Source organism: Diadema antillarum, unplaced genomic scaffold (assembly GCF_040938485.1).
Source record: "Diadema antillarum isolate AM-2024a unplaced genomic scaffold, OU_Dant_1.0 seq00000674_RagTag, whole genome shotgun sequence".
Taxonomy (NCBI): Eukaryota; Metazoa; Echinodermata; class Echinoidea; order Diadematoida; family Diadematidae; genus Diadema; species Diadema antillarum.
The window spans coordinates 2,294,932-2,309,013 of record NW_027271580.1 but is presented as its reverse complement, the minus strand read 5'-3'; the positions used below and the strand labels follow the sequence as shown (position 1 = coordinate 2,309,013).

Here is a 14,082-nt window from a genome sequence, read left to right as displayed (position 1 = left end):
TTCTCCTATCACAAAGGAGCTTGCTAAACTAAAGCTGAAGCAACATTGTAAAGAGTATAAGCATATAGGTGAACTAAAAAGTTGACTACATCAGTTTGTCTGGACTAGGATGTGAGATGCATCTATAGGAAAATCAGTGATATGGCAAAAAGAAAAAAAAAAACATTCAAGACATTCCAAATTCATGTATAAGTCCCTATTGTTAATTTTCTACCTTATGTCAAGTAAAGGAGGAAGTAATAACTGTAATTTTTGAATCAGTGCATATATCCACTTGACTGATTCTTTTGTTAAAGTTATCTGAATAGATGTAATGTGAATAATGCAATTGTATACATTAACTAGATATATCGCTACGGCGACTGATATGCCTCCGCCATAATGCATGGTTCTCCTAATAGGTCTATAGTACAATGTCTTGACAATGTGTGATGACAGTTTCAAACAATTGGCAAAATATTAAAATGACAGGTTTGACACAAATGTGCTGAATGTTCACTTTCCTAGAACTAGGTTCAATGGGATGAATAATTAAAATGTCAGAGTGCAGGTATGTGGGGAACTGATGATTTTTACTTGACTTTTGACCCTTTTATAAGTTTATGCATTGAGTAATTTTTCAAGGTATTGAGAAAAAGTATAATTTCAGTATCAAATGGGAAAATAGCATTATCTAAACCTGGCCTTTGACCTTTGACCTCACAGTTCCAAAGAGAATCACTGTTAGGTTGAACATGCATAAATATGTAAGTTTCATGATGATACCTTGAGTTACTTTTGAGATATGGACGAAAAAGTGCAATTCAGCACTTTCACTTGACCTTTGACCTTTGACCTTTTGGCAAGAAACTTCCCACAGAATATATATTGGGTAATACATGTATACATCAAGTTAAAAAAAAAACCTTCATTCATTGCATAAATATAAGGAAAGTAGTGATATTTTGAGGAGTTGACCTTGACCTTGGACCCCCTGACCTTTGACCCATGACCCCCAACTTCCCTAGATAATCACTGCCCATCGGTACAAGCATATATACTAAGTTCCATGAAGATACCTTGAACCATTTGCGAGATATGGAGAAAAACATGAAATTTCAAATTTTTTTTTTCACAAAATAACCTGTGACCTTTGACCTTTGACCCTGTGACCCTAAAATCCACACAAAGTATTATCCCCTAAGGATATACCCTCATACCAAGTTTGATGTAAAACCACACGGTTCTTGAGATATCGACAAAAACAAAACGGAACGGACGGACGTACGGACGGACGTACGGACGTACGGACGTACGGACGGACGGACGGACGACCCGAAAACATAATGCCTCCGGCCACTTCGTTGCGGAGGCATAAAAAATTAATTGTACAGATATCCAAGTATAACATATCTTATGCATAGCACTACAGGCAATCCTGTATGTCAGAGAGAAAAAAGAAAGAAAGATGTAGTTTCAATTGAACCTCCAACAAAACTATCACCAATGACCTCAATGAAGCTACTCCAACATAACAGCTTTATTTATTTGTAGTTGTAATTACCGGTACCACTTCCTTACTGGTACAAAGTCATGATAACATTACTTCCTATCCCAATCATCAAATGAGATAAATAAGAAAGAATTCAATAAAATTATTGAATACAACAAAGGTAGCTTGAACATAACATGGAAACACTGAACAGCTAGATTTTACTTGTAGAGAATATCATATGTTACTCTTTGGTTTTCTGTGAGAGTGGTTTTTTTTTCTTCTTTGTTTAATAAAGTTTAAGAGATGTTATTACTGTGATTCAGGGAACACAGATTACAGCCCACAATGAGAGCTATAGCTGTACCATCAAAATGGTGTTGCGCTAATGATCCACCTGCGTGTCTGCATTGGTTACACTCAAGTGCACTGGGGCTTCATGCCATTAGTACCTGGTTATATCTGTGGTCATAAAATGACTAAGTAAATCTTTCCTTTATACCTTGCTGGCAGATTATAAAGTAACTGGCAGAATCACAGAACCACACCTGGGGGTCGATACGCAGAATGAGAAAAATAAGGAAAAGATGCATGGATTGGAAACACCAAATGGAGTATTTATGCATCTCTTTCATCTACAGTTTATGGGTCTATATTTCTCTCAGACTTTGGAATTCCTCTTTGTTTCAATACCATGTAAAAGGTGACCTTGAGCGCAGCAACTAACAAACGGTAACAATGCAACTACGTGACTCTAGCTCTATTGTCACAGAATGGAATCCACTGCACAGATAGGACGTATGGCAGATTCCCCCATAGGGGCAAATCCAGTTTATTGGCATGAGGAGACAGTAGGCCCGGCGACATTTACTATGTCGTATGTTCCACTAGCAATGTCTACACTGTCAATGTAGCAATGAGGTCATAAACTGCTTTTCATGTAAATATAAGATGCTCTATAGGGGCCTGCTGAAAAGTAAAGCACTGCGATCACATTGTGTGCCAATTTCATGTGAGCCAGAAAACAAAACAATAACTAACAAACGAATGAGGGAAAGACAAATTGTCCTCAATCTTCAAAAGTATGAAGTACTTGATATAACAACGAAAACAAGTCTCTGTAACAACCATTGCTATTATTACTGGATTTGTCATGATGTGCATTTATAAGAATATCTATGCTACAGTTGTTTCTATTTAAATTTCAAACATGTATACTTTCCACTTTGATTAAATAACATACCAAATATGAAATACAACATAAGTGTGAGGTGTGTAGATTCCTTTTTTAAGACAACATTTGAGTGTATTTGGTCAAGCCTTTTCCATACTGTCAGAAAAATCACAGACACACAAAGTAGTAAACTCCTGGCATGTGATTCGATTCGCATGTCAATGTTGTTTACATTCTTTAATCAATCGAAATGCTTGTCAAGGTCTCTACATGCATGAGTAACATTCTACAACGTTAGTCCCTAGCTAGCAGAATAGAAAACAGCCATCTGTGCAACACTCTATGTTCCATTCACTTCCTAAAAGAATTCCTTACTGCTGCAAAGTTGCATTCAACGCACAGACCTAAAACATTCAATAGGACATAAGCATTATGATGGCTTCCTCTATTGTTGATAGCTGTTTGCCTTAATACCTGTCTGTGTAGGTACGAATGCTAGGTGATCATGGAATGTTGCTCACTTAGTCTTTAATGACCAGACCCGTCTCTGTTTCCTTTTGATAGCAGATTCTTTGATATGTAGCATAGATGAGTACGGCTCATTGCAATCACTTTCCTCACTTTTTAATCAGAAGATATTCAAAATAAAATCATATTTAATCTAAAGAAGAATGCTTGCACAGAATATTTGCCTCATATCTCAAATAATGACCATACTGCTCTATAGAGAGGGAGAGATGGAGAAAGAGAAAGAGAACACTCTTTTGAGAGAGCTATATTATAATAGTGAGAGTATAGGTATCACTGCTTGTTTTTGACAATTCCCTTACAGTATAAATTTCTATACTGTATGAACCTTGTGTACTGCATTTGAAAAGGCCAATAGGTGATAAAATTGAGCTTTAGACTCAAATTATTCTCTCTATCAATAGCTAAAATATACATGCCAATACTACTTACTCTGTAAACTTTTTGACTTTATGTAACCAAAAAAAAAAGTGCATGAAATATTGACGTAGAATGAATATTCATCTCAGGAAGTGGACTAGGGAAAATGTTTTCGCTCGGTTTCAAACTTATCAGAAATTATTCTTTTATAAAACACAATGGAATATTTACATATCAGCATGCATTTGTCAAAATTACTGCTAAATGTGGTGTAAAATATCAAGCTGGATTCCTATGGAGACTGGCCTCTAGATCGCATAGCTACAATCATCTAGTTCACTGATGGTATCTAATCTTTCTTCAAAATTTCTCGGGACAACATTTTCATCTCCAAATAAGTCAAGATGCAAAAATTAAACTGGTCAAGCAAACAATGTTTGTAACTTAAAATTTGAACCCAGCTTGGGCAACAATATGTTGTATACTGTAATACCAGTAACATTTAGCAGGAAATGAAATTTGGCATAGCATTTCATGAATTGGAGCCAACAGCACTTTTCACAGTAGGAAACTTTCGCAAATAGCCACTGGAATTCAATGCCTTGTGTACATACATAGGAAATTTCAAGGGCATTTTACTTTTGCAAATCTTGGCTCCTCACGAAATTCAGGAAAGTTTCAAGGACAGGAACATATCTGGTTTGACAGTATGTAAATGACTCTGTATGCAACTCAATGTCTCTTTGTGGAACAGAATCAATTATTTGGTAACAAACTACTCCTGCCAGTGTCAACCAGTATCAAGGATCATAGGAAAACATTCCACCTAGACATTTAAACAAAGGTTCAAAGAGGGACTTATCAATTCTCTTGAAAATTTCAGCACTGACATGGAGGAAACTGAATGTTTGGCACACATCCTGATGGGAAAGATTTTCTTTCTGTTTAAAGGTAGGGAATCCCATTTGCATGCCTTAAATGAAGAGTTGTATAAACACAGTGGTATGTTGAAGAGAGTATCATTTTAGAAACTCCCATAAAGTATTGAAAGTGGAAGGTAACATTTAGTACATTTTTATTGAGCGTTAGATTTTGAATTGAATTTTTTTCGGGGCTCACTGTAAATTCCAGTACATTACTAGGCTAACTTTGCAGACCCATGCACTGCATGTGTGTCCATCATGTATATTTTGTGAAGAAAGTTCATTAAAACTTACAAACATTTCTATATACATTCTTGCCACACACTCTATATGTTATTACATCAGCTCCTATACTTTTAGATTTGTGTTTATAGATAAAAGAATACAGAACACTGCAACAAAAAGGCTTAAGTGTGGCTGACACACAGAACTACTGAGTTGTTGAGTTTTGTGCATTATTCAAATTGTAGATAACTGTTGACTTCCAAATTTCTAAGCAGTGGCCTAAACAAGTCCCCTGAGGTTCATATTTAATGTTTTGCTGCATTTTGGGAGTTCTGTAAAATGTATCCCCTACCTTTAAGACCAGGTAACATGGGGATACCATAGATAGTGTTCCCGCTTTTTTGAATTTGAAGTGTCACAAAGAAAATGCTCTTTGAGACAAAATGTATATAAAATCAATGACACATATCCACTATACAAATATGAAATATCAATTGGTATCATGCGATGCCACAGTTGCATGACATACATCACCACGTCGTTTTTGTTGCTATCATTGCCTTTACTGAATATGTTCAAACCTCTCACTTTACGTAAAGTCAGCTGTCTTGCGCATGGTATTTTGTAATGTGAATGCAAATACACTGCAAAATACATCACAAAAAAAAAAAATGTCACGAAATACCCATCCACCACACTGCAGTGGACTCCTCATATGACTCGACATCAGACATAGTTCCTGTATACTTCTCATGGAAGATATGGTATGCAGTGCTTACCTAGGGGAGGTGTACTTTCGGGCTAGAAAAAAACACTGTATTTTGTGTATGAGAATGGTACCACTTGAAATTTGGCAGTATCTATTATTATGGTATTTGCCAATCAGAATGGGGACAACAATTACCTTGGTATTTCTATACCATGGCAATTCTGATGTAAATGCACCTACTAAGGATTATTTTTCCTTTATGACACAATTGCTCTGTAATCTAGTGAACCAATGACCTCCAGACAGCACAGATATCATTGAAGCTCAGAACTACAACAATGATAAACAAAATACTCTAATGACTTATGCCTCTTTCATGCTCACCAAATTTCAACCGAGATTACTTGAGATCTCTCGGGTGACACTGTAGCATTAAAAGCATCTCGGGGAAAACTCTCGGGTAACATGCCACACGACTATACACAAATCTCACCCTCAAAATGTCCCTTGCAAACTAGCAGGTGTCCTGGAGATCTCTCTGAAGGTGTAGCATGAAAGGCATGGCAGTGAAACTCTCAGATGAAAAGTGAAGGTTGGCGTACCAACAATGTTTCGCGGGCTGTTCGCGCATGCGCCATAGCGTGTACTCGCACTGCCTAAAAGCGGAAGAAAGAAATTCAAAGCGGATCGAGCTCATTCGCTAGCATGAAATTTCTCGTTGAGTTTCCCCGTTCCATTCCAGATTGAATCTCCCGGGTGTTCACCTGTCGAGTAACTATTGCGAAAGGGGCATCGCTTCAACAATAATGTATGATGGTGAGCATTATATGCCTTCAGGGATAAGAACATTTCTTGGTTTGAGAGATTACAATCCCAATTTCTTTGTGTGAAATTGCAACAATAGACTTGGTTTGATTGAGCACTGGTGTTGCATTGCATTGGGGTTTCTTCAATATAAATGTTGGAAAGTTGCTGAAATGAAATTAAAGTGCATTGAACATCACTTAAAAGAAGTTATCATGGGGCTTCTGTATGGTTGATTTTGTAGGGGGGGGGGGTGTGAAAAAAAAAAGGTTGGCTTCAAAACTCTTTGCTTACCCAATTTGAGCAAGCATTTTTACTCGTTGTTCTGAAACACTTGCCTGACATTGATTTTCACTTGCCCCGGGCAATCAGGCACGCGCTTATGTCGCACCCTGCACTTCCTCCTCCATCGAGATACCTTGCTAACTTTCTCTCCTTATTGTGCTTTAAACCTTGTACATAGACATTATCATTTGCTGACAAGAAAATCTACAAGCAGGCTCTGCTTAGCATTATATCTTTCTATCCCCATCCCCTATGGGCACTTGCTCTATTTCTCAAGCAAAATCAGGTCACTTGGGAAGCCTTTGATATCTCAGTCTGTTCATCTGGTCTGCTGAAATATTATAATTTAACAGAGTCGCCAATTTCTTCTCTTTCATTTATATTTTAAAAGAAATTTTACATATGTATGTTCCTGTGAAATTAGGTAGTTAGTTCTTAATTAAGACATGGATGAACTTTCACAAACATGTTACAATCGATTCAGAATCAAGATTGTACTCATTCTTTTTTAATCCTGCTGTCAGTCATGCATGTAGTTTGGTATACAAAGTTGATTTGTGGTCTTACACTTCATTATTCCTTAACTTCAAGTAGAACAGATCAATAGGTCTAGAAGACTGCTGAGGAGATCACACCTTTTGTTTATTCAAGTAATCAAGAGTCAGTTTTTATCTCCAGGAAAGGTACGATATATTATAATCTAAAATGATTCTGAAAGATGACCAGAGATAACTTTCTTCATCTTTAGATTACACAGTACAGGGTATACTACCTAAAGTTAAATCTTAGCCAAATATGTTATACCATATCAAATATGTACGTTATATCTCTGGAAAATAGGCATCTTAAATCTTTGATGAGTAGACCTCCCACAGGAGATGTTTGGAGATGTTTGGGAGGTCTACTCATCCAATATCCAAGATCGAAGATCTAGAGAAACAACAAGGCTCTATCAAGGAGTAAGGAATGATTATGTAATCGACAGAGCCTTTCTGCCATATGAAGAACACACAGTGATTGCATTAAAGATTAATCATACTTCCAGTGGGAGTCCAATTACATTTCTGAGCATTTTGTTGAAAATGCATGGCAGCACAAGAAGTCAGATAATATTCTCATGCATAAATAAAGTATACAGGAAGTTCTCAAAGCATGGTGCCAACCAAGAAAGACAAAATATAACATTTTAACATGAGCTAAAATATGCTAAATGGAGGTTCAGTGAGTATCAACATAAAAGTGCGACAAAAGATTGAGTATTGTAGACTTATAATGTAAGATGTATCCTAATTAGCTTTTTCACTGGCCGAATAGTCACTACATGAGGAGCTACCAGCTATTTTCTTTTTTCTGTTTTGGCCAGCATGTTTTATTTGTTAAACTGCCTCTTGTCAAGATGGATATGTTTGCACTTGACATATATCATGTTTGATTAGTGATCCAACTTTGTCTCTCTTACATTGCCTCTTCTTTGACCTTTGATATATGGGTGGATGGGCATGGTGTATAGTTCAGAGTACTTTAACACACTGAACTGTATTAGTTTGCAACACCTGATATGACTTGGTACCATGCAAGCGCTGGCAGGTCGGGCTACGAGCAAACTCTTTTACAGATCAGAACTACACCTGATGAGGAAAATACTGAATACCGATTTCATTTTACTCATACTTGTTGTTTGACAGTATCTGGACCTTTCAAAACTCTACATTGGCTTGTCAAGTGTGCAGAAAAATATCAAGTGCACACACAAAAAAAAGACCAACAAACTCAGTTTGATGTAATCCATTTCTTTCAAGAGAAAGAAAAAAAAACCATGTCAAACACATTGCAGAAAAACTATATTCAATAGAATGAAGCAGAAACCTGCAACACTAAATTCCTTTTAATATCCGATACACAAAAAGTTACATGTACACACTGATGAACACTTCATCCTCTGTCCTCCCCTTCCCCCCCCCCTTCCCTCCCCTCCCCTCCCCTTCCCTCCCCCTTCCCCATCTTCCTTTTCCCCCATCCACTCCCTGGCAATGTCTATTCACATTGCAGCATACCAGTCACCCGTCCTTCCAGGGGTCTGAAATGAAGACTAATGCAACAGACACAGATGCAATGTAGTCTACACCTTTAACCTGCTATCACCATACTGGCCTTGTCATACTTGAAGAGATAATCGGAAGCCTTCATCCCAGTTAGTAATGTGTCAGCTTGAACACGCTTTTTTTTCCCCCAGCAGAACATACACTGTTTAAATTTGTTTGTTTTTTCTCACTTGTTATAGCTGCTGATATTCATCTTTCTAATTTGACAAATTTATAGATGACAAAGCATAATATACAACTGATTAAATCCAATTTATCCTATATGTCTGTGAGGGATTAGAACACTTGTAAAAAACAAAAATGACAAAAATGGTGTATACCTGACTTTTACTTTATAAATTACACAAAACAGAAGATTAAGAATATTTCCACTATCACATGCTTCATGCTAGCAACTTTCTTTGGGTTTGTCCCGACACAAAGTGAACATTCATTTAACTGAAGAAGTTATCTATTTAAACTGCTCTTGAAAATAAAAGAAGGGAAAAAAGAAAATAATCATAGCAGTGCTGAATTCATGCCAATGGTAAGTAAGAAACATTTGGGTGCCCAATAAAACATGAATCCTCTCCTCTCTAAAATGCCTTCCTTTGAAGTATTTTACCAAGATATGCAAAATTCAAAAACAAGAGCAAAATCAAGATTAAGAACAATTTCAGGGACATGTATTTATTTTTTTTAATGCTTGACCAGGCAGCTTGAAAAAAAAAATAATAACTCATGCCATGGTGAGGTCAACAGTCATCTTCTACTGTATCTTTCTTTTGCAGAGTATGAACATTACACTTTGTGGTCACAAAAGTTTTCCTGAAAACCCAGGGAAAGCATATTGCAGTATGACTAGCTAGAAGTTGTCAAAAAAATAATAAAAAAATACCATTTCTACAGAGTCAGGCAGCATTACATAGAATGCCAGTATTAATTTCAAAAGTAATTCAAACATACTTGGGAAAGGTAAAAGTCTTGCAAGGCACACCCACTAAAACAAAACAAAAGTAATTTGGTAGGCCTATATAGCATAATAATAATAGCAAGTAATGTGATATAAATATAGTCTATTGCATGTATACCTTATCAACTCTGGATCATCCCAAATCCTTAGGGAAAGGATAAGGTTAGGGTTGGAGATGGAGGTAAAGTTTCATCATTAAAGTGAGTTTTTATGTAGAACCCTTTCCTCAGGAGCTATTAGTTGCACTGGCAATGCTCAAGTAAAAGATATTCGGATATTGCGATGAGTATATTCTTCAGCATATATAGACCCTTATTGATATACTGATATACTTCTGTTGATTTAAAGAAGGATTACTTACATCCAAGACGACAATTCCAGTTCCTCTGCGCTTTTCCCTCTTTTTACCGAATCTTCCACCCTTTTTCCCGCCACCGCCTCCTCCTCCTGCTCCTCCTTTCTTTTCTCTCTTCTGTCTAGCAGGTCTTCCGCCACTCGCCCCACCAGCGGCCCCCTCGTCGCCTCCTTCGCCAGAGCCAGAGGCCGCGGCGCGCTCTCTCCTCCTGGCCGCTATTCGATTCGCGGCACTTGATTCCATATCATCTGCCTCACCGTTATTGGCCATTGTTTAATTCCTCAATCAAAGTATTGCGATTCTAAATCCGAACAGGTCCAGGAAAGTCGGAGATTATACTCGGGTTAGAACGCCGTAATTGCGACAAAAACCTCCGCGCTCTTTCAACCCGAAATCTTAGTATTCCAGCTCCTGGCCTTTTACGGCCAAATACCAAGCGGTGCTCCTCCTGCCTGGCAGCCTGCGCGTAGGACTCTACGCACTGGCTCGCTGCTGCTCTCAGATAACCAACCCGAAAGGGGGCCACGAAATGGGATTCTAATTACCGAGTATTCGTGGTCTCAGACAAAACAACTCACAAACACCAGTCTCGAATAACAAAAAGTGTTCCGTGTACACACACAGCTTTAGTAAAAGAAAAAGAAAAAGAAAAATGTCGACTCGAACGCAGTCAATGATTGTAGAGAGACGGTGCGAGCCTGCCAAACCCCGAGATTATTTTTTCTTTCTTTCTCTCTCTCTCTCTCTTTGTAAGTTCGTTTGAGGACGAATGACCCGTAACACTGACGATACAAAAGGCACCCTTTTCTGAAAGAGCGTGCAGCAAAATAAGAATGTAGAGGCAACTAACTGGAAAGTCTATAATGTCGTATGCACAAAACACACTAAAGCCATATCACGGCTTAATTTGACAAAATGCGATTTGATTCGTGTCAAGTGCAAATGGATATAATCCATTGGGCAAGGTGAATGGAAAAGACATACATGACGCTAATTGCATTACCTCGACTGAATTCTAACGGTAAACTTTTAATTGTAACACTCAGTATCAAAACTTTGTTAGTGGGTGTCCAATTACGCACACTCATAAATAATACAACTGTTAAGAGGGCGCTATATCAGAGTTGCCAATTTTCGCCTTTGACAACAAGCAGCTCAGTCATCTCAATAGAGTATGACTCTGTACGCCTACGGTCATCTCATGATCTTTAGAACTCATACCATGAGGCCGGTTATAAAAACTAGATGATATGTATTATGATGTAGATTGCCATAAATACTCATCGAAGTGACCATCGAGAATATTTTTGACACAAATCTGTGATTCCGATTTCTATAATGGGAGAGAAATTCAACTTGTTTCCCTCTAAGGAAGATAAAAGGATGGTATAGTTTAGGATGAGAGATGGGGCTTTTTATAGGTTTCCAACTTTTTTTGTGAGAAAATGAGAAACCTTCTTTGAAATAAGAGATCATACAATTCTTAGAGGAATTCAAAGTTTATTTGATGAAAGATGGTTTTGAAATGCCTGAGGTAATAACACTAGTAATAGGTGGGAACCACCTTTAATTGGGACCATTTTGTTTTACTTTGTTTCTGGATATCTCAGCCATTTTGAAAACCGATTTTCATCAAATAAACCTTCAGTTCCTCTTAGAATTGTATGCTCTTTGATATTTCATAAGTGGTTTCTAATTATCTCTCAAAAAGTTAAAATCTGAATCCCCATCTCAACCAAAACTATACTATCCCTTTAAATCACGGATATAAGTCCGAAATGTTGTCAGGGTTGTTGATTCTTTCAAAGTTTTAGTCACATTTTTCACACGTTTTCATACGTTTGGAGAGGTCTTTTTCTGGGTCTAGGGCAATTACCCCGGACCCTTCCCTTGGTCCTAATCCTAATCCTAATCCTGAACCTAATCCTAATCCTAACCCAAACTCCTAACCCTAAACCTAACCCTAACCATAATCTTTACTCTAACCTCATCCACTAACCAGTATTTAGTCGGAGGGTAATTGCCCTCTAGGGGTAATATTGCCCGGATACGTTTTTTTCTCTGTACCCTCTCCTTCTCCGTCACATTTTACTTGCTGTATTTTGTTTCATTTCGTAGTCAATTCATTTTTATTTCTCTTCATTTTCTTGTTTCTTTTTTATTGTCTTTTTCTCGATCTTTGCCAGAAAATAATGGTTAAAAAACATAACAGTTATTTATCTACTGCCGAAGGAGTTGAAACTCAATATCCGTCTGCACATCCTTTCTTTTGTGCAGTCGTTGATGCAAGATTGTTAACATTACGCAACAATAATCACCACTAATTCTATAATCACCTTACTGGCAATGTTCAAATCAGCAGTGGTGCGTAAAGCTATGTATTTCACATCCTCAACATTCAATACATGCTCATTAATCTACCTTCAACCAAGTCGAGTTCTTTGGTTTAAGATTTCCTCCAGCAAATTATACTCTATACAACTGCAAGACAATTTAAGAACATAAAGCCGTAAGATAACCAGTGCTAAAATATTACACATTTCCTTACCTTATTTCATATTGTATACAATAATGTTTGATTAATTGATTCTCACCCTATATTCAATTCAATTCAATCATAGTTTATTTCCAATCATCGAAAATAAAAAAAACATAGTACAAAGTATACATGTGTTGAAATAAGGTTCAAACGTTTGCAAAAGATTCATGTAATATATATACGAGACAAATTATAGAACAACATATAACATGTACAATATTTAGGAAAAACACTGTATAAATTCTTCGTGGGCGAGCGGAAAATAAATTCGATTATGGAAAATAGTGATCCACTAAAAAGCAAAGCTTGTCGGACGTGGATCGCTAGATAAATAATGAGTAAATTATATACTATTCTATAATAATATACATGTAATTATTTTGAGATACACCGGTTGGGAAAAAAATATAGAATACCAATGCTAGTGCCCGGACACTGCTCACTGAACCACGTGTACCGGGAAAATATGACAAGGACAACACGTTCGTACACACATTCGATTACCCACACGTATGATACACTGTAAGACGCGAGACAGTACCGAGAGGAGAGAAGACGGTAACAATACAAGTCTACGAAGAACAAAAGACAGGAAAGGAAGAGGAGAGAAGAAAGAAGAGAAGTCTGCACACAGAACACACCAAGTGCTTTTATATAGTAACTTGAAACACAGTCGCACTACAGTATTTGACGTATAGACGAATGCTGCCGACTGTACGTTCACAGGCACCTCAGCAAATCAGGTATATTGTACAGATTGATAAAGATAACGATTAAATGTCAATGTTTATGTAAGCACATTAATCCTCTGTGTACATTACATACAAGCAAACAAACAAAAGAAGAAGACAAGCCGAAGGGAAGTAGTAGTTCAAACAATGATTTGTCTACATAACACTAATTATGTTATCACAGACTAAAGAGACATTACGATGCGTATTAAGTTAATGCTAATAGAATGTAACGACTCAATAGCCCGACACTGTAAGTTCAATCAAAGATGTATATCCAATCTCTAATGAATGTGTTGAGGCTGGTCTGAAAGGGAGGCGTGCATTGGGGTGTGTTCGACTTTCGCGCCTTTGGGGGACAAAGAAAAAAACACTGCTTATTCGAGAGATTTGCATATCTGAGAAAGTACATCGAGTTGTTCTTGTTCACTAATCCAAATAGGTTTTGTGCTGTAAAGATGTAAAAAAAAACAAAAACAAACCAAAACAAAACAAAACAAGCGTTATATCCCATATCTTAACAGCTGTTTGCACCTTTTTAAATCGTTATTGTTTCATGTATTTCTTTCAGACCCGCATACTAATTTGCCTCGACAATATTGTGAGCTCTTACTGTATATTACAATGTATTTATAACGATTATTTTTTTTTTGGGGGGGGGGTTGGCATGGAGAATTTTTGCTTGTTTGATACAAAATTGATTGATTTGGTTGGTTTTATTCATCTCAGTTTTTGGGGGGTATGATATTCTTTTCACCTAATTAATGTATAAACCTCACTCAGGCTCTGAGCAGTTGTCTACATCAAGTATACATCAAAGACCATCGTAACGCGAGCTAAATGGATACAAGAAAATATCACTACCAGTATGTAGGTATACATGACGCTTCCTCTCGGTCAAGCAAAATCAGTGCAAAACATAAA

The 14,082-nt window shown here is 37.1% G+C and overlaps 1 protein-coding gene across 2 annotated transcripts in view; it reads right to left on the bottom strand.

Moving 5' to 3' along the window:
- Positions 1 to 10,464, bottom strand: part of LOC139736961 (uncharacterized) — a 73,129-nt gene extending 62,665 nt beyond the window's left edge. The window contains exon 1 of one of the 2 annotated variants that reach the window (XM_071647635.1): positions 9,895 to 10,464. In XM_071647635.1, coding sequence (XP_071503736.1) covers positions 9,895 to 10,158 — 264 coding nt within the window. In that variant the 5' untranslated portion in view covers positions 10,159 to 10,464. The remainder of the gene's footprint in view (positions 1 to 9,894) is intronic. The other variant, XM_071647636.1, reaches the window with a different exon arrangement.
- Between the last annotated feature and the right edge of the window lie 3,618 nt (positions 10,465 to 14,082).